Source organism: Elgaria multicarinata, chromosome 1 (assembly GCF_023053635.1).
Source record: "Elgaria multicarinata webbii isolate HBS135686 ecotype San Diego chromosome 1, rElgMul1.1.pri, whole genome shotgun sequence".
Classification (NCBI taxonomy): domain Eukaryota; kingdom Metazoa; phylum Chordata; class Lepidosauria; order Squamata; family Anguidae; genus Elgaria; species Elgaria multicarinata.
This window is the reverse complement of record NC_086171.1, coordinates 155,388,947-155,416,818: the sequence shown is the minus strand read 5'-3', so window position 1 is coordinate 155,416,818 and position 27,872 is coordinate 155,388,947. Positions and strand designations below refer to the sequence as shown.

The window sequence follows — 27,872 nt, the reverse complement described above, 5'->3', positions numbered from 1 at the left end:
CTCTAGATGAGGCCTAACCAGGGCCGAATAGAGAGGAACCAGTTCCTCACGTGATTTGGAAGCTATACTTCTATTAATGCAGCCCAAAATAGCATTTGCCTTTCTTGCAGCCATATCGCACTGTTGGCTCATATTCAGCTTGTGATCTACAACAATTCCAAGATCCTTCTCGTTTGTAGTATTGCTGAGCCTAATGAAATGTGCACACACCTATGCCCATACATCTGATATCCCAAGCCCCAAATAGACATAAATACATACTCCTATCCTATAAGGGATTAAAAAAGAGCAACAGAGAATACTTGCTTGACACCTACTGCAAGGCTGACAAAGCCATGCTCTGAGTTACCTCTGGAGCAGTGCTACTTCCACATACGGTTGGAAGGACACAGCCTCGCATGGAAGCCCAAACACTAGATAGGATAAGCTGCTGACAAGCATAAACATTCTCCCTAGGACAAAAATTGAGCTTTTGTCCATCTAGCTCCTTCCTGGCACCGCCAGTTCCCTGTACGGCTCCAAGAACAACAATGGCTGCTTTCAGATCAAAGGGAGGGGAGGGGCCTCTCAACAACACCCTGCACTGGAGCAATAGTCCCCTGGTAACTCCCCTCCTCCCATCAAGATTTGGGCACCTCAGGCAAGGCTTCTGGGGTCTGGTCTATTCATTTTCCTCCCTGAGAGACCTAAATGCCTCTTTAAGATTCAACAGTTCCTGTGAGCCCACTTCAACCTCTTGTTTACATATTCAAGGGGTACAATTGGGAGCTGAAGTGAATTGAAAGATGGTCAGCAACTTGAGGTAAAATCCAGCAGTGCTTGCTTCAGGTTTTTGAAGGCCCTTGGGCAAGATAACTTCCATGGCTCCCCTCCCTCTGTGGGTCTACCTTCTCATTCCAGCTGCTATTGCTCCTCATCCTCCTTCTTGCTTGCTTGACAGGCAGAGAGCTGGTGAGCAAGTAGGCAGTGGCATCTACTGCTCCTCCTTCTCATCACTACTGCTGTCTGAACCAGGGTGAGAGGCAGGCGAACAAGCTGGCTGCAATGCTGAAGAAGAGGAGCAACTCCATGAGGCTCTTGTCAGTGGGTCCCTGCTGATGTGTGGGCCCTTGACATGTGCCCAACCATGCCAACTCTTGATGAGGTTGATCCTGCCCAAGAACTCCTGGATCTCTCCTCTCAAATCAACAATGTCAGAATTGTTATCTCCAGTAGGAGGAGTGAAGAGGCAAAGCAGCCTATTGAGGTGGTTGAATCACTTCACAGTTCTTTGATTCTGTAGGTGGGTGCTCAGTCCTGAAGTAACAACCTTTGGATCTTGCCTGTTTAAACCTAAACAAGCAAATGCTGCTGTGCAAATTAAGGTCCAAAGCATTTACTTTTATCTTCTGAGAAACTTATGTTGATCTAATAAAAGATACAGGCTTTCATAGTATGCATCTCATGCAGTGAAATCCAGAGCAGATTCACCACCCCACTGACATTGGAGCCACCAGTCTCCACTGATCTCATGCCCAGTCAACAATATCCACAGTTGTCGCTATGTTGGGCAGTCAAGTGCAGCCTCCTCTTCCTATGAGAGGCCAGCTGGGATGTCTTTAGGGGAAGGGAGAAAAGTGGATGTCCTGGCGCTGCGCACACATCCTCTGTGGGGCTCCTCTGCTGCCTAGTTGAGGCTCTAGTGGCCAGCCACTGCCCAATCTCCTCATAGGCTTCCTGGGCCCCATTGTGTCTCAGGGGGTTTGAGATGCACAAGCTGCTGACAAGACCTAAGGGCCATTTTACAGGGCCTCCGTGGAAGTTCCCCTTTTGTACGCAGCACACACTGCTCATACGCATACATGGCCGCCCGCTGCTGATTGCTAACAAATGCTGTACGCACTCCACAAATGGAAATCGTTGTGTCAGTTCTGCCTCCCACCACTGGGATGGAGGGGGGGGGTTGGCAACCGGAGAGTTGTGCACCTAACCGTGTCATTCAATTAGAGATAGCAGCCGCTCTGGCACAGCGCTGCCAAGGAGCCATCTGCTGCGCTAACTGGGGGGGGGGGCTGGCAAGGTGCAGGAGAGCCACAGAGCCACGCCTGCTAGAGCTGACCCCTGCTGTGACCCCTGGCTGTGGAAGCCTGAGGGGATTTCAGTGTGATGAAGGATTCAGAGCAGGGCACTTGGTTGGGATTAAAGGAACAGGAGTCTCAGATGACCTCCGGGTTCAAATCCCAGGATCTGCTCATCTGTAGGACATGGGGAAGCACCTTGTCTCGTTATCCTATCACTTTGCTTCCCAAGTGAAGGTATTCACTCTTGGAGAAGTCAAAAAGGAACACATCCTAGTAACAACAACAACAACATTTTAATTTTAAAACATTCAGACCCTGCCTTTCCTCCTGGGAACTCAATAAAACATATATTTAACAATGAAAAACAAGCATCTCGATCTTTCTCCACAGTTTGCACTCCTGTCTCTTTCTATCCCAACACACTGGTGGCTTGAATCCCTTTTCTTATGACAATCAAAGTCTTGGAGAGAGGAGTGCAAGCTGGAGACATCAGTGAATTCTCTACATGTTCAGAATTCACCCCACATAATGTGGGCAGATACAGCAGTCAGGGCCTTGGCCCAGAATCCCCAGAGACAGTCCAGTACCCATAGCTGAGTTGGTCCCAGCTGTTCCAGGCGTTGCCCTTATGGGGCAGTTTGTGTTTTAGGAGCAGAGAATATGGCTCTCTTATTGAAAGAGTTCTAGCAAACAGAAGCTTTAGGAGATTTTCTCTCTCTTCCATCAATCCTGAAATGGAATATAACCAGATTTCAGTGCACATGTATATGGATTTACCACTTCAAGGCTTTTTCTCTGAATACCTCTGAGACAAACACGAGTATGCGTGAACATGCACATATACATGCATGTATATGTGCACCTATGCATGGGCAAACAGCATCTTAGGGTTTGCTTGCAGAGGGATAAGGCTAACCATCTAAACATTGCAGCAACTTTCCCTTGTATCATTTGGCTAAAGCTCAATCAGTTTGGTCGTGTCAGACCTTTAATCTGGGTGACTACTTTGAGCTAAATGACCTTCTCCCTCCAGCTGCAGCCAAGCCATTATTCTATAAAATGCCGTTTCCACAGGGTTAGCTGTATGTTTGTTGCCCTAAAAAGAACAAAGAGTCTTATGGCATCTTAATGACTAACAAATGTATTATGGCATGAGTTTCTATGAGCTAGAATCCACTTAATCAGACACATGAATATCTATCTATCTATCTATTTATCTATCTATCTTAACTGTATTATAGTGCTGGTTGTTTTACTGTTGTTTTGGGTTTGATGATTATAAACCAGTCTGAGTGCATTTGTTAGTTGGGCAGCATATAAATCTAATTAATTAATTAAAATAATTGTTACCCTCAGTTGGCAGAGTGTTTGTGTGTGGGTGTACAGTCATAAACCTTAGGTTTTATATTTGCATATAATCTATAACAATTCATGTATGCAAAAGAAACAATAATAGCAGCAGAAATTGGTGATAAAATAATCATTGCTATTAGCAATTACTATTGCTAAGTTAATTGACATCTATAGTTGGATAGGAAACCAGTGTCTTTATTCATGCCCAAATGGAAAAAAGTAATCAAATTTCTTGATAAATTCTAATTTGGGGGTTTCATATTCAAGTTCACTTTTAAAGTTCCTTTGTTGAAAAATGCCAACTTTCAAGGCAGCCGTGAAATGTCCTGGTAGATTTGAATTTTTCTCCCCCTGGCTTCTGATATAGATATCCCAACATACCTTTCCAGATCAGACCTGAGCTAGCAACCCCAGCACAGTTGGGTATTCACCACAACTTCAGTCTGGCTCAGGGAGGATAAGCAAAAATCAACTGACATTATGGTGACGGACACTGCTTTCTCTCAAAGGGTCCCCAGTGGGTTTTGGTGCAGATACAGAGAAAAAACATGATATTCACTCCTGGATTTAACACCCTAATCATGATTACAAGCCCTGGTCCTTGATCCATGCCCACCTGAAGGCAATTTCTTTTTTTGGCTCTGTAGAATACTGATAACAACAGAGAGCAGAGGTTCCTCAGTGGTTTTTCCCCTCTACCTAACAGGCCTATCGCTGTGGCACAGCAGAGAATCTGGGGCAAAGAGAGGAAGCGCTGGTTCCCCCTCCCTTTCCCTCACCCGTGGAAGCAGGGAGTCCAGATGCTATAAATCAAGCAACTAGCGCGTTCCCAGCTCCCTCCCGCGATGTTCGCCATTCCTCCTGCATTGATCGAGTCTCTGCCGGGTGCTTGCGGCCATTCGTGTTCCCTGAGCACGGGCTCAGGACGAGATGTTCAGGCAGCAGCCACATGTGACTTGAGTGGCACGTTTGCCGGCGCAATTAATCGGGTCGCCACTTTGGGTACTCAACGCTTTGCGAGGAATTAGGTATAGAGCCTGGTAGCCTTCTCCATTAAGAGTCATGATGATGATGATGAGGTAGTACGTTAACAAGAAGCCCCAAGCTGTTCTGCAAGCGCCTCTAGTCTCGGATATCCCACCTTGTGCCAGTGTGGCCAGCTGAACTGAAGCATCAGACCATGACTCTATGCGAGGAACAGAAGAAACAGGCTCAACATTTGACATCTCTGTTGAGGAACAGGGTCTCAACAATCAGGGCTATTCTATGGTCGGCTACGGGCCAGATCCTCCATGGCTGGCTTCTCAAACCAGGCTGCTCACTCTGAGTAGGCTAATCTGACTGAATTACAAAGCAAGTACTAATGAGGTGTCTGTGCTCCTTAATTAAAAAGAGCCTGGCTCACTTTGTCCACGTGGGCAGAGGACTCCAACCCAACAGGAGCTCATTAAGAGGCTGGAGTGACACCTATGGAGCTAGCTCACTGGGAAGTTTCCAGCCCACACAGATGTGTTCTTAGCCTGTTAGGACCAAGGCATCAATATCTGCGGAAACTTGGGCTCAATTCACCTTATTCTTTTAATGAGAAAATCAGTCAGGGAATCAGTTCTCCATTGGTGCTGCTGTTCCTTGGCAGAGAGAGAGATGAGTACTGGGACCAATCCTTAGTTCCCCAACCTCCTTTTGTCAGCTACTGGAAGAAACTAGCACCATAGCCTATTTTAGCAGTCAAGGCAAGCAGTGGTTTTAGTGGTTGGGGAATGTTTCCATACATTCCCTCATTAGAGGAAATCATGGGAACTGGCTCCCAGAGAGGATCAGGAATGAAAATAGTTAAGAGATGTGTTGGACAACTGTATTTCTACCAACCCCTCTTCACGTAGGGTGCTCATATGTCCTATTTTACAGAGGGAATCCCTCTATTTGAAGGACCATCAAAGATAAGTCCTCCATTTGAAGGTGTCCTGTATTTGAAAAGCAGCCCAGCCCAGTCTGGTTTAAAGATCTAGAACCATAAGAAGGGGGAGCAGGAGTCTTGAAGTTGACCATCAACAATTAGCCACCTGTACAGCAGACTGCAAAGCAGTGCCAGCTGCAAGTTTTTGAGGGCGCTTGGGCAAGACCCCTTCAATGGGCCCCCTCCCTCAGTGAGTCTTACCTTCTCATCACCATTATCACCAGCTCGTGTTGCTCCTCCTCTCCTTCCTCATCACTGCTACCAGCAAGCAAGAAGGCATCTACTCCTTCTCACCACCATCAACGCCTGGGCCAGAGAGACAGGCAGGTGAACAAGCTGGCTGCAATTGTGAAGAGAATGAGCAAGTCCATGGAGCATTTGTGAGTAGGCCCAGGCTGGAGTGTGGGCTCTTGGCATGAGCCCAACCATGATGTTGCGTCTACTGGAGAGGCACACACTTCAACTGGTCACAGCCTTGCCCACGGCAGGGAGATGTATTGTATTTCTACCTAAATTATATTAATTGTTTTTAAATTTGCGTCTATACATGTTAATTAGCAGGTGCAAATGTTATGTAAATATGTGTCCTCTTTTGCCCTTTTTTTGGACAATGCATGTGGCCACCCAAAGTACAGTATTAAGCCCTCATTGTGTCATAAGGCCACAGTCCTTGACATATAGGCTTGTAATGTCTCTCCTTAAATATTCACGTAACATAATAGATGGCTCTGTCGCAAACAACAGGGAAAAACAGACTTGGTCTAGGTTTGGCATCTGGCCTAACCTGAAACAGGGTATTCAGTTTCTTTGCCAGACAGGTAGATTTAGCCAATAGGCCAATATTTTCCACTGGAAGAAACTGAGGCAAAAGCTGCAGGAGTCCTGCCCTCTTGCAGCTTTAACTGTTGTGATGAAGAGGGAATTTCACCAGGTGCTGCATGCATACAAATAGCACCTGCTGAAATTCCCTTTTCAATACAACTGTTAAAGATTCAGAAGCCCTGTTCTCCTTTCCATATTGTCACCCTAATTGAGGGCCACATTCCCTTGAGGGTAACCTCTTGGGGCCGTAAGGCAACAGTGGGCAGGGCCAGAGGTGGGTGGGGTTACTCCCTATTCTCTTTCTCTAATCCTATTTGGATGAAAAGCTATATATACTGTATGATCTAGAAAACCTGACTGTGAAAATCTACATTTGCTTGGGGGAGCAATGGTGAAATGAAGGCATTCTCTGTACATGTGTGAGCACATGAAGCAAGGATACTTTTCTTGAAGACTAGCCTCCATAACTTTCCAGAAGCAAGGGCTAGTACTTACTGGACCGAACAGAGCTCCATCAAGATTAGTTTTGGGTCGTTGTTGTTTATTAAAGCAACTGTTTAATCATTTTGCCACCTGGTCTCCTCTGCAACAGCCTCCTCCTACGTTGCTGGGACACTGAGCAATGTGGCCAACCCAGACATTCCAAGGTAAGGCATTCCAGGTGTCCTCTGGGAGCATCAGCAGCTCATTCCTTCCCCAGGTTCCAGTGCACAGACTGCTCCTGGAAAAAACACAGGAGTAGAGCCATGTGCATGGCCTTGGGGAAGAATGAGCGGCTGGATGTTCCTAGGGGCAGCATGGAATCCCTTGTCTTGGAGTTTATATGCTTGGCAGTGTAATCAGCAGTGTAGTGCCAAGTTAATCTAGTGGGGAAGGGGAAGGCTATACTAGCTTCTGTGGGGAAGGTTCCACACATAGTCCTACACACATGTAGTCAGGAGGATTCCACTCATTGGCTTGATTCAGACAAAACAATCCCGATCCATCACACCAGAGAATGAGCACTGTGCCCATATGTTCCCTTGCCCCCTCACTTTAATTTCATACTCCATGTTATTTTAAAGCATAGATATCTAAACTAGGAAACTGTGGTTTGGGTAAACCCTACCAACCAGGACATCAAACCAGGATCAAACTATGGCTTGATATCCTGGTTTTGTAGCAATTGTTAAAATCACAGTTTCCTAGTTTGGCTGTCACAGTTCAGATATCACTAATTTAAGAAACTGGGGATGCATTGACTTAAAACCTGTGAGAAAGGAATTTGGGAAGGGAAGTGGGAACATGTAGGCACATGGCTTGTTTCTGTTCCAACAAGCCATTCCTCACTGTTGTATGAGGCTAATGCTGAAATTCCCAACCGTTTGTTGGACCAGGATTTTAACTGTACTGATCATCTGTACTGATCCCTTGTCTTCTGAGTGATATTGTATGCTTCTTGTAGCTGATGAGAGGTGCACCCTTATCTAATGAAACAAAAGGCGGCATCATTCTATGAGTATGGTCCCCAGCTGATCATATGAGGCATGTATATATGCACATATATGTTTTCCACACATATTTCCCTATTTTTCCCTCTGCAACCATTAAGGTAAGCAGGGGAGGGGCGTGCTTAAAAACACAAAATTCTAATATTTTCATAGGATGCCAGTTTCTCAGAGCAGAGTTCTGTCTGTGAATGTGCGTCACGCATACAATCCTACCCATAATTCGCAGACCACCAAAAGTAGAAAAAAACACAACTGCACAGGCTGAGCCCCTTATTAACATTAGGACCAAACAGTATACAGGACACATGCAAGTTCCTTCTAACCTATTTGCATCCATACACACACAACCACCACTGCTGGGATGTCAAGGCAAAGCAGCAATTCCAGTTTAATGAGGAATTCTGGCTCTTATCCAACCTTTAGCTGAGAAGACTGAACAGTGATGGCATATATATGGACACACAAATGGTATATAAATGAAAAGCCGAAGATAAGCACACCCCACATTTCAGAATCAGCTTATGGTGTGTGTATGTATGTATGTATGGATGGATGGATGGGCATCCACATCAGCATTCACATATATGTGTGTCTATCCATTTGGAGAACAAAGAGTCCCTCTTCTCTATCTGCACACAGTCCCCCAACCTTTGTTGGGGGATCAGAGCTTTACAACGGAAAGAGCCATGCTATAACTTTGTGAAGTACTGTCCTACCACCACGGCTATATTTGCCGCTGGTAGCAGTGTTTTTAAAAAATATAGTGAGCTTTCTTTAAGTAAGGTGTGCAGGGAGCAGCGGTGGTGGGAGATAGTGATGCAATCCTCAGTGAGAAACAGGCTGGGGCGGGTGGAAATGCAGCCACCTAACACCAGGGGTTGCCCACCCCTGACCTACATCCAAGCATCCATAAATTAGAAATCATAAAAATGTAGCAATTTCCAGAGCAATAGCTGTGCTCCTTCGTTGCGGCAAAACCAACAAAGAGCCTTGTGCAACCTTAAAGGCTAGCACATGTATCATGGCGTAAATTCTCATGGACTAGCATCCACTTCATCAAAATCAAATGGCTCGAAAACGTGCTTCAAATTAATATTAAGCGTGACCCAGGTGATGACACAGATCAGAGAGAGCTGCCAATTGTTTCTCCCAGAGGCACAGCAGTGTTTTGTTGGCATGAAGGGGAAGGAAGTGTTTATATTACCCCATGCTAATCCATCAGGGCTCACTGGCAGTGCCACCTTTCTCATGCTAATTCACCTGCTGGCTTGACTGGTGAGCCTCACCGCTGAGCTTGTAGAGCATTAGGCTGCTTCCTGATGGAGGCTTCAAGCAGGCACCAGATTTATGTTTGAGAAGCTCCTGCCGGCTGCACAACCCCTTCCGGTAAGTGGTTTCCAAGGGACATGCTGCCCTAGCAATTGCGAGAGAAGAGGAGCAAGTCTGGGCCAGGAGCCAGGTGGCAAGTAGGGGTTAGCTAGAAGCCAAGGGAAATCCTTCTTTTGATCCCAGCTCACCCATTTCTTGGGTCGACTAGAGCCTCACCTGACCCTGCGCATCACCACAAAAGCCTCCAAAGCTGGAGCAGCATATGCAAGAAGGTGACTAGCTGCTCAGTTTATATCAGCAAGGAAAAGGCTAGAATTTGCTGGATCCATTTTGTTCATGGGTTGATGGTTTCTACCCCTGATGACAGATCCCTGACATTGTGACTGAGAGTGAGAAGGTCACATTAGGCATTCTGAATCCAAGGAGCAAATTTAAAACTAGCTTTAGTATTTCATGGGCAGGCCTGGTCTTGATCTTTTTTTTTTGCTAAGCTAAAAACTCTTCACCATCCTCACAAGTAGCGGCAAGATGGGAACAAACATGAGCTCTGCATGTGCTTCCTTCACCCACCCACGCCTGCACCTAGAGGGTTTCCTCATCCTCTTGGGACAGGGAGCAGCACTTCCAAGAAAGCCTACAGCCATTGCTCCAATCATCATACCAGAAAAGGTACCGGAGGGGGCACAGAAGAGGCAAAGTGTATTTGTGGGTGGGGTGGGGGACACTTGGTGCCAGGTGTTAGATTTCTGAAAAATAACTACATTTCACATTAGCACTCTCATCCTAGACATATTTTCTTAGCCATACATTCAATTGATTTTGATGGGGGTAACGTTCAATTAAGCATGCTCTGGATTGCCTTTCCTTCAAGTAAACATGGGGTCCAACAATGGTGAAGGAGGAGGCATGTTGCTTGCCTAGAAAGCATGCTTGTCTCCCTCCCCACCCACCCCCACCCCCTGATCTGGAGTGTCCTATGGATTGCTCCAGAGAGTGGTGGCATTTGAAAATGCTGCTGCCCTAGATCAGCCCCTCGGAAAAACTTACATTGCAATTTGCATGTCCAGTGCCATCTTGGAGGCACTGGAGATAGTCAAATGAGGTTCCAGGCCTTGCATATCTTGGATAAAATTTGTCACCCCTAAATTGTTCTTCAAAGTTGCTCCCTGAGATGGGGGCTTCAGCTTGCCTCAAGACTGGTCCAGCTCTTATTGTGCTTCTGTGTAACCTCACCTAAATCTTACCTATTTCTTTGTAAATGATGTACTTACACCAGCACACTCTGAATTCAAAATTCTGTGTGGTTCAGTGGAGGTTGAATTAAGGCAAAGGTATTGGACAAAAGCAGCGAAGCGTAAATATTCCAAAAGCTACCTGACCATCGTACTGCATGCTTACACAGACATGAGATCCATCATGATTAGCGTGTACATACCCATTGCTTCATCTGAGGAAACTAGTAATACACAACAGGCGCCTGATTAAAAGTGAGTGGTCCTGCCTTATACCACACAGCTGTTTTGTATCAGTTCCAAGCTTTTGCACAACTCTGTGAGCCCCACCCAATTCTAGCATCCCTCCCCACACAGCCCCACGCAGACCATTCTGTTGAAGGGGTCTGGCAAGGGAAGCATGAGCAAATGTGGATCAGTTGTGTGACTAGGACATGCTCACATGGGCCCCAGACAAAAATTGAGCTGCTTTGACCCAGACCACCCTTTACACCGGGGGTGTAAACCAAGCCCTGTCTGACAGCCCATGAGACCCCTCACCATCTGCTGCCACTGAAAAAAGAAAAACACACACAAGTGGGTGGTGGTGGAATGTGCTAACCCAAACTTGTGCTCATCACTGACCCTCCCGCAGAGGGGAGTAATAGTAGCTTTTATGGTTTGTTTGCATGGCTCTGAACAAAAAAGCACCACTGGTCCAAATTCTGTTGTCAATTTGATTGACTTGGGGCGATCCCAGCTATAAGGGATTACAAAGAGGCTCTCTCAAGGAGATCCATTCAAGCCAGAGAACAGGGACCCCATCTTGACGGCCTCAGATCTGCACCCCGAGGCCCCAGGCTCCCAAATTGATGCTCCTTCCCAACATCTGCATGGGAAAGAGCACCAAATCGGAGTTGTTGCTGCCGCCGCTGGCAGCACCAAGGAGAGGGGAGGAATAGGGCAGCCAGCTCTCTTCCCTCTAAGCTCGCTCTGGCTGCCCCGTTCCTCCCCCCCTTTTAATCTTTAGATGCAAAGGTTTGCATCTAAAGATTTTTTTTAAAAAAGGGTGAGGCAGCCAGAGCGAGCTCAGAGAGAAGAGAGCCTTGTTACTCCCCCCTCCCCATGCTTGTCCCAGCAGCGCCAGCAGCCTCTCTGCTGCCCCCGTTCCTCTCCTCTCACCCTCCACCCCTGGTTTTTTTTAAAAAATATTTATTTCTTTGCAATGTGGAGCCCAGAGCTCCCTGTCTGCCTCCTTCCAACACGCCCTTTAATTTCCCCCCTTAAAAAGGCTCCGTAGAGGTGTGGAGCCTGGCTTCAACCTAAAAAAGTCGGGGGAAGTACCTGACTTTTTTAGCATGCAGCTTTGGGGCTTTGCCCCTGGATTGCTTCCGAGTAACGGCTGTGTCAGGTAGATCACCTGCTGCAACTCCGAAGCTACCCTGGGGTAAAGTGCCCATGTAGACGAACCCAGGGACATGGTTAATTCACCACACTAGGTGAGGACATATGTTAGGCTTCCAGAATCTACTTTGCTTTTTGCTAGAATGTCTACCAACTGGAGTCAGACACAAAACAGCGGCTCACGGCAGAGAATTAAGGAACAGGGTTAGGGTGACCATATGAAAAGGAGGACAGGGCCCCTGCAGTTGCATAGAAAAGGAAATTTCAGCAGATGTCATTTGTATATATGGAGAACCTGGTGAAATTCCCTCTTCATCACAACAGTCAAAGTGCAGGAGCTATACTAGAGTGACCATTTTAAAAGAGGGCAGGGCACCTGCAGCTTTAACTGTTGTGATGAAGTGGGAATTTCACCAGGTTCCCCATATATACAAATGACACCTGCTGAAATTTCCTTTTCAATACAACTGTTAAAGATACAGGAGCCCTGTCCTCCTTTTCATATGGTCACCCTAAACAGGGTGCCTTTGAGTAAATGGCTCAGGCTAAGTATTTATATCAAAAGTGAACTCCCAATCCCTTCCTGATTTCCCCCAAAGCCTTCTCATTTCAAAAAAACAATTTGCGGGTGGGAGGGAGCCTTTTCTTTTTTGCTGTCGTCCAAGTAAATAAGAATCACAAACCCTTGCAGATCAACTGCAAAGCATTCAGAGATCTACCAGTAGATCCCAATCAGCCTTTTCTCCATACAAGTGATTATCCCATAGAGCACCCCATAACGCAATAGCCACAGAAGCATCTGTGTGTGAATTGCGGCATCTTAATCAAATCAGAAATCCCATTCTAGATAAGTTTTTGAAAACCAAAATAGCACCCTCTCTGGAAAATAACCCACCAATTGTGCTGTTTTTGTCCTGCCGCCCCTTCTGTATGTGCTCATTAGCAAACATTTTAAAAAACAAAAATCATGGGAAATGATTTGTCTGCTTCACTGACTGCAATAACGCATTGGACTCCATCTGGCACCCAGGGATGAACCTTAAATTGCTACAGAAAGCAACTGGGGGGGGGGAGCACACATATGACCTGATTAAATCTATGCATCAACCCATCAAATGCAAGATAAAAATAAACAGGCAAACTGAGGCTTCCAAACAGGCGTAATGGAGTTATCTGGGGATGCATCTCTACTCAACCGCCTGTTCCCCTACTCAGCCACAAACTGCAGCCCTTCTCTCCTAAGACTTCTCTTAAATTTCTTTATATCTTTTATTACTGTCATCACTTCCAGGGAGACAGCAGAGAAGTATTGTAGCCCTACAAGTCAGGAGAGAAGAAACATACTTTTGTGATTATCTAGAGATGGGGGATCTTCTCCAGGGAATAACCTGGTGGACGCTAATACTGATAACTCATGTAAACAATACATTCTACTGCAGATTACAGGTGTGGGGATTCAGTGAGGTTTGCATTTCCTATTGTTACTGTCACTAGATTTAAAACCCATGTAGGTGAATTGGTTAGAAGGCACTGTCAAAAGAACCCAACAACAATTTTCCTGTAAGGTTTTTATTTGTGTGTGTGTTTTAGCTCATACACTTTATTTGAAGTTTCCTTGTTATACCCCAAATAGAGAGCATTCAGTGTGTGCTTTTTACACACATAAACACACGATGGTTAGAGGCCTTCTGTTAGAAATTCAATAATTGTGTGTATTGTTTTCCTAAAGCCAATTTGTAAAGCTTAAAATTTGCAACTGATTGCTACCCCTTGAAGTTTCTTGGTTGTGTTGAGTGTGAAAGTGATAGTAAGACAGGTGAAAATGATAGTAAGACAGCTAAATAGGTTCAACCTGCCTTCCTTTATCTTTGCTGGCTAGTAAACGATTAAAAGCACCATCAAGCCTATGCTATAATGTGGGAGAAAAGCCATGTGTTTGTTTTTCAAGTTTGCTTTAAAAAAATATTTTATTATTATTTTCACTTTCTACAAGTTACTGAGATCATGGATCCCGCAATCAGGTAAAGGAAACACCCCTCTTCAAAGGCTCAGCTGGACTCCTTACCACCAGACTTGACCCCAGGCACAGGCACAGGCACAGCAGAGCCATCCTGCTCTGTACCACTTGCAGAGCACCAAAAACTCTTGAAATGAGAAGCAACTGGAACACAGGAACAGAAGAAGATGCCTTATACAGTATACTGAATCAGACCAAGGGCCCATCTAGCCCAGTATTGTTGTCAGCACTGAGTGGCAGTGGCTCTCCAGGGTTTCAAACCGGCATTTTCCCCCAAGTCCTGCCTGGAGATGCCGGGGATTGAATCTGGGACCTTCCACATACGAAGCATGTGCTCTATTCCTGAGCTATGGCTTGGTGGGGTCACTGATAGCTACATGGCAGCCCCAGCCCCTCATTCAGCTTTGCTAATAACTGTAGACTGGGGCACATCAGGGTGGGTTTTTTATGCACTCTCTCACACTTATGCTGTGATTGGTCACATTTAACAGGCGAGGAAAAACCTATGTTCCTTTGCACATAAAACCTAAACCCAAACCCAAAGCTAGCAGTGCTGGACCACAAGGGGAAAAAAAAAACCAAAATCCACAATTGGTCAATACTTTTATTAGGGCCAACCAAAATGCCACAAAAGCGTGCAAGCTTTGTATGTTCCTATGATACCTATGAACAAAATCTAAATTATAAGATTCATTAAATTTTATATATATTTATAAATTGTATAGACAGATAAATAGACAGACAGAATCCTTTTTCAAGTGTTACAATTTTTAAACTGTCTGATAGCTAGAACTGGAATTTTGGTCACTGTACAAAGTAGTGTAGCAATCCATTTCCAAACGAGTGCTTGAGTGTTCCTTCTCAATTCACTTCCCATTTGGTCTAGTTGCTCTTTCTCCCTCAGTTCAATTTAATTCATTATGTTTTCTGATGACAAGCTAACAAATAAGTTCACCAAAGTTAGTCGCTCACAAAAATTTTAACTAGCTCACTTGCTAATGTTTACCAACATTAGCCCTTTGTGGCACATTAGCAGCCTTTGGGAATCTGCACTCATCAAATTTACAAACACAGAGAGGAGACTGGCAACTTTAGACGAAATATTTAAGACAGTCAGTGATGTTGTACAGAAATGTGAAGCAGATGCTCCAGAGCTCAACATGTCTTAGGAAAAATCTACAGCAGTGCAAATGCAGGTTGCGAATCGGGGAGGTGTGTGTGTAATCACACACACGCGCACACACACATCGAATTCTGGAGAACCTACTAGGATCCAGACTGGAGAGAGCCGTATTTCCATACAGCACTGTGTAATCTGTGACTGTAGAGATTGTGACCTTAAAGATTTTGACTCACCTCTTATGGTAGTCAGTTTCCTTCCAAGCAGGAATCCCTTGCCTTTAACAGCTGTTTGGGCAATTCAGCAGATGAAGTCCCCCCTCCACCCCTCATGGCATCTGCATATTGGGGAAAACGGCATCTGCAGAGTATTTTGCTGACATGCAGCCAATTAAAGGCATGAAATAAAGGGGGATGGGTTACCTATGAACATGCATGCAGTTGGAACTCATTGACACAGGAAATATGTCAGGGACAAGAGAAAAAATGGTTTCAGTATATATTAAGCATATTCATCCATCATTCTGAAGGCACTCCTAATCATTTGACTGCTGAAAAGTGGGAATGGATGAATGGGTCACTCATACAGTCATCCCGGTGTTTCTTCTATGCTTTCTTTCTTCTGCATTACCTAAGGGAGGAGCAGGCATTTTGGCTCAAACAACCAACTGTAAAAGGGGAACTAGAGAGGTGTTTTCATTTATCCTCAAAATAGATCCAAAGCGGCCTGCATTTCACAGATAGCCTTGGAAGCAGAGGACTTGCAGGATCTTGTATGCAGATTCTGGCAAGAATTGCCTAACCTGTTGCTATAATAAATTAATTTCATGTTTTAGCCTGCCAATCCTCCAGCTTACATGTGCTGCTCTTTGGCTCTCTCTAGGGGCCAAGGAAGAACACAGCAGGCCCCATATCTCCAGCAGGTTAATGTAATGTAATGCATAGGCTATAAGTATACAACGATGAATCCAAAAATGTGGGACCTGAGCTGTGATGGTGGTGAACACTTACCACTTCCAAACACAGAACCCACCAGGTGATGGCATGGCTCCATATGAGGAGGCAAGGGCTAGAGCCTTCACGAATGGGAAGGCCACCTTATGGGAGTCCACAGTGGAGGAATACAAGTCAAAAGTTATTTCCTCATGTCTCCATGCACATCCACCCTTTAATGCCAGCCTCCTGGCTTCATAAAGCAGGTGGCACAGCAGCTAAAGAGCCCTTCCCAAGTGTGTTTATGTGCTGGAGCCTCCAAACTGTTTAATGCATCTCCACCCTCATGGCAAACAGCCTGGCAGGGATGCCTGAGCCACATTGAGCCTGACAATTCCTCACCTCCTGCCGCTGTCTCCCTGGGAGCCGGCACAAAGAGGCTTTGAGAGAGTGCGGCTACCAGCTTTCATTGAGCCTCCAGCATTAACTTCTCCCCCCCCCTCCCCCCCCCCCGTAGCTTGCTGTGGCAGCCGCAGCAGCACCAGCACCACTGACACCCCTTCGCTAGGTGCTCCGCTTTGTGGCATGTGTGTGCGCACGTACACACACACACACACCGGTCCTTCTCCCCATCCCAAAACAGCTCCCTCCCCACAACTTGGGGCTTTAGGAAAGATTTCCCACTGACCTGCTCTTGGGGGCAGGGAACCCCTTGGCTGCTCATCCCTGATATCTTGGGGTGTTGCTAGAGTGGCGGCTGCTTGCTGCTTTCTTCACATCCAGCCCTGCTGCTACTGGGGCGATAATGTGCTCGCCTCTTGCTCATGAACTTGGCATTACTTTCAGCTCAGTTCCTCCAGCACCAGGCTGCCCCCGCCTGCCCAGTGCCCAGCACCGCCCTACCCAGTGCCCATCAACATTCTGCACTCAGCCACATGGTTCTACTGCTGCTATCTCTCCCCCCTCCCATTGAGCCTCTCTCTCTGGAGATCTGATCTACACCCATTTTCTCTGCTCTTAAGACTCCCCTCTCATGGGCAGAAGGTGGCTTCTCTCTACAATGCTAACCTAGACAAGGAAAACCCCATAAAGCTAGACCATATATTTTCCAGGAGATCTGCAATCCAGCGTGTTGATTTTCACTTCGCTTTTTCTAATTGGATCAAAGCAGAGGCATTATGGGAGGGAGCACTGGACCCTGCTCCCACACACAATTTTCCTGATCTAAATCATGTACACGCACAGGTTATTTGCTGAGCTGGAAAAAAACATACATGTGAAAAGCATAATGTGTAATTTGGAACAAACAAAAAAGCTCAGAGGGAGGCAAAGCAGTACAGGATCCCAGCAAAACTCACACATGCCCAGGCTGGGGCTGGACAAGGCAGTGCCAGGCAGGATGGCCACTTTCATTTTGCCAAGAAACACAAGAAGAGCCCTGCTGGATCAGACCAAGGGTCCATCTAGTCCAGCACTCTGTTCACACAGTGGCCAACCAGCTGTTGATCAGGTTCCCACAATCAGGACATGGCGCAACAGCACCCCTCCACCCATGCTCCCCAGCAACTGGTATATAGAGCCTTATATAGAAAGGGGAAATGCATCCTCAAAAAGGAAGACAAAAGAAGACAGTGACTTCCCTAAAATTTGCATATGTTAAGTTATATGTACAGATGTGAATTTAGAAATAATGACTCTTACTTAAATAGAAAAGAAAAAAAAAAACCCAGTCAACCTCACCATAGTGGGGAAGTCTGCAACCAGGTGAGCTGTGTGCCTGCCCAGTCTGCTGTCCAGCTGCTGACTGTTGGTGGGCAAATTCAAGGCCCTGGCTGCTCTTCTTAAAGTTGTTTATCTTTAAACTGGAACTGGGCAGTTTAATAAAGTAGTGTCCTCTATAAAGTAGCACATATGACCAGCATAGATCTGGGTCTCATGCCAAGAACAGGCAAAACAAATAGGACCTACATGGGAATGTGTGTGTGTGAGAGTATGTAGCTCATCCTACTGACTCTCCAAGAGCACTGTGTTAAGATTTATTTATTTATTTATTTATTTATTTATTTATTTATTGCATTTATAGCCAAAACTCTCTGGGCAGTTTACAAAAAGATGCTCTCAAAAGGCACTGACACACTCCAACTTCCAAAGATGTGTGGCTTGTTTTCTCCCAGCTACGCCCCTGGCTATGCAGATGGACCATTGGTCCATCTAGTATGGCCTACACCAGCCTTCTCCAACCTGGAGTTCTCCAGATGTTTTGGACTTCAACTCCCATCAGCATGGCCAATGGTCAGGAATGCTAGGAATTGTAGTTCAAAACATCTGGAAGGCACCAGGTTGGGGAAGTCAGATGTACACTGACTGGTAGTGGTTCTCCATGGTTTCAGACAGGCAACTTTTAAACTGGGACTGAACCTGGGACATTTTGTATGCAAATTGTAAGCTTTACTACTGAGCTACAAGTCCCATTATATTGCACAGAATGCAGGTCTGCGGAGTTAACAGCACTGAGACAATCAGGAAAAAACAGCAGGGTAGGCAATCTGGCTTACTTGTGGTCACCATGCCAACATCATAACTCTGATACCTAAAACTAAAGTTCACCCTGCCCCTTTTCATACCAGCTGGAAGCTGAGATGGAGAGAATCAGAACTCTGGGTATAAAGCTGAAGTCCTACGTGGGACCTTTTGTTCCATTTTGCATCCAGCCCAGGCTCGGCCATTTCCCGTCAGCCCAGCAGGCACATGCAGTGGTGAAAGAGCCAGCTCAGCCTGACCTCAACCTAATGAGGCCTCATTAGCAGCATCCAGCTGTTGGCAGTCCCTCCCTCCCTGCCAGCTAGCATGGGGAGGGGGGCTCCGCCTCAAGGATGGGCTCAGTCCCCACAGTCTGAGCCGGGTGCTAAGAAGGGAATGCAGCCAGGAAGGGCTCTGTCTGCCCTTCTGCTTAGGCTGCGATGAAGGCTTTCACTCATTCAGCCCCTCCCATGCTGAGTGCAGACTCAACGCCTGTGCATGCGGCCTGGCCCTTGGAGACAGGAATACCAGGCACAGATCACAGCCTCACTGGATTCTGCAGTGATAAGCATCCTGGGCCTGGTCTGATTTCATAACAACTCATTCAAGGCACTCACATCCTCCTCCCCCTCCTCAATAGGCTATTTAAGTCTTGGCCTGGTGCTCCCCTGGCGTCACAGGGACTTCTGCCTGAACACACCTGTTGCAGGGCATCCTGAAAAGCCCAACAAGTCACACAGCTGAGACAGAGCTGGTGCTATAGAGAGGCAGCTCTGAGGAGCATTTGTAGAGAGCACCACGACCTGCTAGAGAGACAACCCTTGAGCACCGGCAATGGCCTTGCTGATGGAAGAGAACACCAGAGGCCTGATTATGACAGCCAACAACCATTCCTCCCTGCTGCTCTTGGACATATGTGCATGTGTTCCATAGCCATGCCCTGGCTGGCTAACTCAGCTGGTCAAAGCATGTTGCTGATAATGCCAAGGCTGTGGGCTCAAGGCCCACGCTGATCATGGGGGGCAGGGAGGATGGATAGAATCTAAGGCAGAGGTAGACAATGTGGTGCCCTTCCTTCCCCCCTTTTCTTTTTAAATTAACACACTGGCAGCTGGGATTGCTGTGAAACAGGTATCTGTTGGTGCTGAAAGCTGTGGGTTCAAACAAGTTGGGGATCAGTGTTTTGTATTCAATCATTTGGGCAGGTTACATGTTCTTTGCTATGCCTCCCAGGGCAGCCATTTTGCATTGATGCCCAGGACAGTTTCTCAAATTGCCAGATGTGCCCACAGCTCCCAAAGGTTGCCTACCCCTGAGCTACAGCTTCTTCTAGGAAAGGCCTGTAGGTCAGCAGTACAGCACATGTTTTGCATGCAAACAGTCCCAGATTCAATGCCTGGCATCTCCAGGAAGGACTGGTTCAGACTCTGAATCCTCAGAGAGATGCAGCCCATCAGTGTCAACAATACTGAGCTAGATGGACCAATATCTTTATAGCAATGGTATGAATCAGTTTCCTATGTTAGACTTGACCAGTCATGTTTCCTGACTAGTCTCACTTCTGTCTTTTCCACTCAACATACTGAGACTTCCTAACAGTGGAACCAAAGTGCAGAAATGCAGGATGAAATTCTCCTTGTCTATGCACAGAGCTTCTAGGGATGTCCCAATCCCCTGTGTTCAAACAGAGCCTTCTCCTTAGTTGGTTCTAGGTCTTTGGATAGATGAAACAGAAATGTTCAGATGATTCTCCATTCTGACCATCTTGAGCTGCACAAGCTGTGACTGAGTTGTGGGGAAAGGAGAGCAAGATGCCTGATCCCCAGAGTTATCTCAATGGGAAAGGGAGCTATTCCTCAGCGCCCCATGATCTCACTGAGCCATCCCAGGTTGCTCTCCCTCCAGGGCCACATGCCACATCCTCCTGCTGCTCTTCCTTCCTCTCAATGCCATCACAACCATCTCCATGGAAACCATTTATGAGGTCACCAGGCACTGACAAGACCATCTGGTGACCACAATGAGCAGCAGATAGGAAGGTGAGTGAAGCTGGCACACCAAATACTTGATATCCCCCCCCACCCGCCAACTTAGGTTCCTTCTAAGAGCTGCAAGAACTTGATCCTTGGCCTTTCAGTGCTGCCTGCATTGTCCATTCCCTTTTGGGATGCTCCTGCTCCTCCTACTGCTTATGAGAGAATTCTAAGCATCCCCGCCTCCCTACTATGGCTTCAAGCGCCCCAGCTGTTTTCTGAGCATCAACATCCAAGGAGCCCAATGAGGCGTGAATGAGACAGCAGAACATGGCAGCAAAGTGTAGAAAAGGGGAAAGGCGGTAGAGACCAGATGGGATCTGGGGGCCTGCTAGAGCTACACATGGATGGGGCATGGTCCAGTGATGAGCTGCCACTTGCTGCCGCACGTGGGGGCAGTCGGCATGCAATGCTAGCTGAGAACCAGTCCCCCACTCTGCAAAACCTACTCACCACCACTGCTGCCAGAAAGGCAGAGTCAGGGGCCTGCCAGCAGCAGATTCCAGTTCAGCCAGAAGGTGGAGCTAGACAGGTTAGGCAGGATAGGAATCTTATGTCAAAAACAGAAGAAGCAAATGCCAAGAGTGATGTATCCATTACCACGCGCACATTCTCGTATGAAGAAGGGAAAGTATAGTCCACAGAATGAAAATGCTTTCAGATACAAAGTGCAAAGAAGTGTGGAAAGACAAGATTTCTTGCATTTCGGAAACCTGGTTATCTTGCTACCAAACTGCAAGGTGACACTGGACCAACTTGGAGACCACATCTTATTATAGGAAATAAATATGCCCAGCATATGCCCAAATAACATGCCCAAATAACAAACTCTGCATGACTTTGGCCTGGAAGGGTAACACTGATCCCAGACAGGCCGATTTAGAAGAAACCAGCCTGGCTATAACACCTTGATCCAAATAGGAAACTCAGTAATTCCTCTGAAAATGGTAAAATGGACACTGGTCTTCTTCTACTTAAGGCATTAGTAACAACAAATTTCCTTCCTTCCTTCCTTCATTTATTACATTTCTATACTGCCCAATAGCCAAAGCGCTCTGGGCAGTTTACAAAGATTAAAAACCATTAAAATACATTATATGTCGTATAAAACCCATTTACATACAAACATATAAACAGACATCACACACAGAAAGACACATATATCTAAACAATTTTAAAACAAGAAAAATCCAGGACCTTATTAAAACCTGATTAAAATTTAAAGCTGGAAAGCGAGAGACATCTCATTTAAAACAATGACACAAGTCTTCACGTTGTTATCAAATAAAAGCCTCATGCTGGGTTTGGGGTTTGATTTTTCCCATCATTCCCTTGGAGGCAGATGTAAAACGGAATCATGAAGTACTGGTCCAGACAAATATTATCATTGCTCAGAACAATGTTGCTCTTTGCTATTGTCCAATAAGCACCCCAAGGCCACAGCATGTGTTTTGGCAATCTGTATCACAATAACTGTGCTCTAGTGCCAAATATAACATTTGCCTCTGGACTAAAATACACGTGTGGAGTTTTGTGTGTGTGACTGGGACAATGGTTATGCTTGTGTGTGCCACCTGCTAATGACATGTCTGTCCTCTGCTAGACAAGGTACGTTAAAGTTATATGAACGTGCACTGAAACTCTGAAGAGTCCACAGTTGTTAAGAACTACTATCTTATCTCTTAAATGCACAGATGCAAACCCATGTGGTTTGAATCTTTTGACTTCCATGCATCCACAACTGGCAACACCCTCCAACTTTACCCCAAGAGCAAGAATTAAAGCACACCACATCTTCCCTGACACCCTGTGTTAGTATTTCAACTTATAGCAGGACCCCAGTTGACCCCGGGACGATCCCAGGATAAACCGTAGGTCTAGCTAAGGCCTCAAAGTGCGATAATTACCTTTAAACTGTCCCAAATGACTTGTGACTATGGCCTCAGCTAGACCTAGTGGTTTAGCAGGATGGAGGGGTGAAGATCTTGCAATATTTTTATCATGAGATCTCCCCCTCTGTTTACACGTGGCGCATGACGACGTTGGAGGGCGAGGATGTTGCGGCCGCCATTTTAAAAAAATTCTTAGAAGAGGAAGAGCGCATGAACACTCATGCGCAGAAAAGTAGGGTTTTTTTAAAACTTAAACTTAATTTCCCCCCTCCTGCCACCCCACCCCTGTGTGCGGGTCCCGGGTCCTTGCAAGGAACTTTGAGGAACTGGGACAGCCCATGATGCCCACCCACACGTTCTATGGTCTTGGGATCGGCCCCAGCCCGCGGAAAAAGCGGGCTCAAAGGTGAGGGCAAGATCCCGGGGCAAGGGAGGATCCCTCCCTGATCCCGGGATCCCCTGTGCGACATGTGGATGCACAGGGACAATCCCGGGGAGCGCCCCGGGATTTCGCCCCATCTAGCTAAGGCCTAAGTGACCTAAGGGCTGCCTCCTGTTGCTCCCATATAGACCAGTGGGAGAGTCTGTTCTTCATGTCCAATCACCTTCAGGAGTACAGCTTGTTGGAACAAGAGAAAGGGACTTTTTTGTTGCAGTGCCCAGAATGTGCATCTCTCTTCCGTGGGATATCCGACTTGCCCTCTCTTGTTTTCCATTACTTTTTAAAAGAGCATTTTGTTCCGGCAGGCCTTTGGTCTTCTTATTATGTGATTTATTTTGTTCCCTCACAAAAATTGTTTTTGTAATTTTGATGATTTGGGTGTGTGTGTTGTTGTTCTCAAATTGTTATTTGTTTTGTTTTATAATTCAGTATGTTAGTTGAAATGTGTTACATTCTGAAATGGGAATGCGGGATACAAATTCTACCATAAAACAAACAAATAAAATAGACACAGGTCACAGCTGAGTAAATAAATGAGAAAGGCGGGCATGCAATTTCAGTTCACCTTTTGCTATAGCCAGGCTTCCAATAAATCCCTCAGAAATCAAATGCCTGCTGTGAATTGAAAATCTGACCATAACAGCACCATGTACATTGATGGTGCTATATAAATAAATAAATAAATAAATAAATAATAATAATAATAATAATAATAATAATTTCACCTAGATCACTATGAGAGGAAGGCTTCCAGCTCTATTTCACAATGTGTATACAGCATTCTATGTGTGTGTGTGTGTGTGTGTGTGCGTGTGCGGGGGGTGGGGGGTAGTCATAAATGTTGAAGTCAGAAGATGCATAAGAGAGAACCTTTCCATTGCCGAGAGATGAGGTCTGAATACAGTCCTCACATTACTTGTATGTGGAAAATCCCAGACACCATCAGAGTAAAACAGTACCATGATTTTTATATATATCATTGAATGCAAACACATCTCATCCTCCAACAACATTGGTATTAGAGCAGCACCATCCCAGTAGCTTTATTGCTTCATGGTTATGAAATCCAGGGACCAATTTGAATAAACTTGTGTAATCATTTTGCCGAATGTACAGGAACTCTGGCAACAGCAGCTACGATGAGACCTGGGACGTTTCCTGTCAACACAACTACTCAACACAAAGAAGAGTTGTTTGTTTCTGATGCAGCTCTAACAAAGCAGCCAGCAATGGACTTGGAGATCAAAACACAAATGCAGACGTTCTCCCAACCTGTGCCTTCCTGAGTCATGGAGAAAATCAGACCAGAAAATGCTCAAACATTCAACCTACGGTCAATACGGGAATGTAACAGGTTACAATGGAAAGAAGCAAATACTAACCTATCCACAAGCTTGGCTGCCATGGATATGTAACCTCTTGTGGCTAAACATGGGCTAAGAAATCCCAATCTCAACCTTTGCTCTACTTCAGTTCAGTTACATTTCATTGCCATGACAAGATATCCACATTTTGCCAAAGTACGCTAGAAGGATTGATCTCTACAGTATTGCCCACGAAGTACAAGTTACAGAGTAATCATTTGCATGTTTACTCAGAAGTAAAATCCCATTGTGTTCAATTGGGCTTACTCCCAGGAAAGAGTCATAGGATTGTAGCAATGATGTACAATTAATTTCTAGAAATCATTTTCACAAGAGCTGGGGAAATTATCCATTGGGGATAGGATCCATCAATAGCTAGTAGAATTACACCTAAAAATGGAGCCTCCATTTCAATGGTAGCATACCTTCAATTAGATGTTGGGGGCAAACATCAGGGGATGGTTATAGTCACCTTCATAAGTATACTGTACATATCTATCTCTTTAATGAAAAATGAACAGAAACATGCCTGCTTAAGAGGATGGGGGAGGAAACAGGTACATGCCATATTCAGTTATTTTTAAAGTATAATGTTGATAAATATAGGAACAGTTTAGGAAGACTAAAATATGTACATACAAAGTCAGATATGGATATTAAATAAACCACATATATTCAGTCAAGCTTCTTGGTACTCAAGTTAGCATAATGAATAAGGTGACATTTTTTAATAGACCAACATTTTGTAATAAAAAGATATGCAAACTTTGGAGATGACCTAACACTCCTCTTCAAGAAACAATACTGTGTAATTTAAAGCTTGCCTGCTACATTAACAAAACTGCTCCATTAAAAGTTATCTGCTTTTATGTATTTTAAATTCTTTGGGAGGCTGATAATTTCCTCCTACAGAAAGTGGAGGAAGAAACAAGAGGATCAGCTATCCTTGACTTGATACTGACCAATAGGGTTGACTTCCTGGATAAAGTGGCACTTACGGGAACTCTGGGGGAAAGTGACCACATTATACTTGAACTCTTGATTTTAAAGGAAGCAAAAGCTGAGTGTAGCCATACACGTACTCTGGACTTTAGGAAAGCTGATTTTAATAAATTCAGAACTATGATACGTAAGGTCCCATGGCAAGTGGCCCTAATGAGAAAAGGAGTCCAAGATGGGTGGGAGTTTTTTTAAAAGGAAATTCTAAAGGCACAATTACAAACAATTCCAACAAGGAAAAAAGATAGAAGACAACAGAAGAAACCAATGTGGCTCCACAGAAAGCTTAGAGATGTCCTGAAAACAAAAAGGCACATGTAGGAAGTGGATGGAAGGCCAGGCTACAAAAGAAGAGTACGGAGAGGTAGTACAGAAGTGCAGCAATGGCATCAGGAAGGCTAAACCTGAGAACGAGCTGAGGCTAGCGGGCTAGCGGGGAAGGCTAAAAGCAACAATAAAAGCTTTCTTCAGGTCTGTGCATAGTAAAAGACAGAGGAAAGAAATGGTGGTTCAACTGTTTAATGAGGATGGCAAATTGATAACAAACAACAAAGAAAAACTCGAAATGCTCAATTCCTACTTTGGCTCAGTCTTTTCCCAAAAGTGGGTCTATGACCCACCCACCCCTGGAAAAAGTGAAGTACAAGCTGGAGGGGAAGGATTGCAGTTCAAGACTGATAAACAAATGGTTAAGGAACACCTAATTTCTTTGAACGAGTTCAAATCTCGTTCAAAGATTTACTCTAGGATGAACTGCATCCTAGAGTAAAGGAGCTGGCAGAAGAACTCTCAGAACCACTGTCTATTATCTTTGCAAAGTCATGGAAGACAGGTGAAGTTCCAGACGACTGGAGGAGGGCTAATGTTGTCCCTATCTTCAAAAAGGGCAAAAAGAAGGCACCTGGGAACTATAGACCAGTTAGTCTGACCTCAATCCCTGGGAAACTTTTGGAGCAGATTATAAAGAAGTCAATCTGTAAACAACTTGAAAACAATGCAGTGATTACTAGAAGCCAGCATGGATTTGTCAAGAATACTCCATTCTGCAAGCCCTGAGCATCTACCCCTGCCTTCCCCAAGGTGGCACCCTTCAGATGTGTTTGGTTACAACTCCCATCATCCCCAGCCAATATGCTCATGCTTGGCAATCACAGAGCCAGACCTGTCATAACTTTCAATATGAGACAATAGGGTAACCAAATTTTGCTTTGGTTTTTAACCCAGAGTAGTTGTGAATCTAGGCAGTCTACACCAAACAGGATATAACACTTTGAAAGTGGTATGACAATGGTTTATGGAATGTGTCATGGGCCCCAACAGTTGTCAATACAAGTATAAACTGTTATAAAGCAGTAGTGTAGATCCTAGTGCCCTGGTCAAATAAAGATATCTGATTTATACCAAAACAGGAGTATTTGGAACAGATCCTACGGAGCTGGATCCTTTTCTGATAAAACACGGGGGCGACGACTCCAATCTCATTTCCCACCTTCCTGAAGAATGATACTATGCTAATTGTATATATATGGATAAGGTAGGCAAAATGTTTTGAATAACAGAGCAAAAGGGTGTTAAATAAACTTTATTCAATGAAAAAAAGAGTGTCATGAAATCAGGCACAAGAAAACAATGACAAAAATATCATGCTAAACGAAACATGGCAGCATGACACAAGTGCTACAATTCAAATTGTGCCAATTTTCTAGAAAGCAGGGAGTTGGGGCCCATTTAAAGTGCAAGCAGGAGAGAAGGCAGGATAGAGTCCCAAACTCTTCCCTGACCCTTCTTCCCCCTCCCCCCTCTGAAACCACTACTCCCTAGCTGGTTTTCTCCAAGGGTGGGTGGAATTTTCAGCCTTGGAGCTCTGCCAGCAGAAAAGCATCACTCCTTCTCTTGAGAGAAAATGTCCAAAGAATCTTCATGCACATTTGTCCAAATCCACACCCCAGTTCTTAGGAAATGACCACAAGCTACATAGTAACAAGCAGAACATGTGCCATAATGTTTACTGTTTGATCCTTGGCTATTGAAAAGACAGGGACTACACTGTTGATATGTGGAGGTGCTGTTATTGAAATATTGAAATAAAAATAAGCCCTGCTGAGTTCAACGGGATTCACTCCAAAGTAAATATATGTAGGATTATGTCTTAGGGCCTTGCTAAACCTACCGCTGAATCCAGCGGTGAGGAGGGACCAGGCTGAGCTAGAAGTAGCACAGCCTGTAGGCCTCATCTACACCAGAGGCGCGTCAGGGCTGAGGGAAGCCCTGTCGCGTCCGCCATTTTTTTTCTTAAAGCGGCTGCGTGCGCAGGAGCGCACCAACAACCAGGTAAGGAATTTTTTTTTTAAAAAAGGGTCCCCACTGGTCGGACATGTCGCCAGCACACATCACAGGCTGGACATGGCAACAACAGGAAACGCCAGCTGGGGACAGTGACGGTGGCGGCGGGACAGAGTGACTGGAGACATTGGCGGCAGCAGGACACAGCAGGGGGGGACAGGGGGTGGTGAGACATGGACATGGGGACAGGGGATGGGTATCGGAGGACAGGGGAGGTTGTGGAGGGGGAATCAGGGATGGGGGGGGGTGGGAGCACTGCGGCCCGTCCGCAGCTTTTCCTGGCTACTCGCACGTAAGTGCGGTAGCCAGGAAAAGCGGCAGAACGGTCCACACGCCTGCAGTCCTGGCCTCAGCCCGACCTGAGGCCGGGACTGCAGGAAGAACCGTGCTACAAGCGGTTCCAGTTAGCGCGGTACCAATCAAAAGGCATTGAGTGGGTTTGCACGTAAGGGGAATGCTGTCATTTTGAATATTCAATCCGCGATAGAGGGGCACTGTAGCTTTCTCTTAATTGCAAATCTGGGGAGGGTGGGTTGGAGGGGGATTTTCAAGCACCACAACAACCCACCCCTGGCTGGGTTTGG

At 45.6% G+C, this 27,872-nt stretch overlaps 1 protein-coding gene across 2 annotated transcripts in view; it reads right to left on the bottom strand.

Annotated features, from left to right (window-relative positions):
* SLC6A9 (solute carrier family 6 member 9) overlaps positions 1-27,872 on the bottom strand; it is a 64,677-nt gene that overhangs the window by 17,332 nt on the left and 19,473 nt on the right. The window contains exon 1 of one of the 2 annotated variants that reach the window (XM_063139916.1): positions 16,384-16,644. The exons of the other annotated variant lie outside the window; for it this stretch is intronic. Coding sequence (XP_062995986.1) covers positions 16,384-16,419 — 36 coding nt within the window. The 5' untranslated portion in view covers positions 16,420-16,644. Of the gene's footprint in view, positions 1-16,383; positions 16,645-27,872 lie in introns of those variants that run through there. 2 annotated transcript variants of the gene reach the window in all.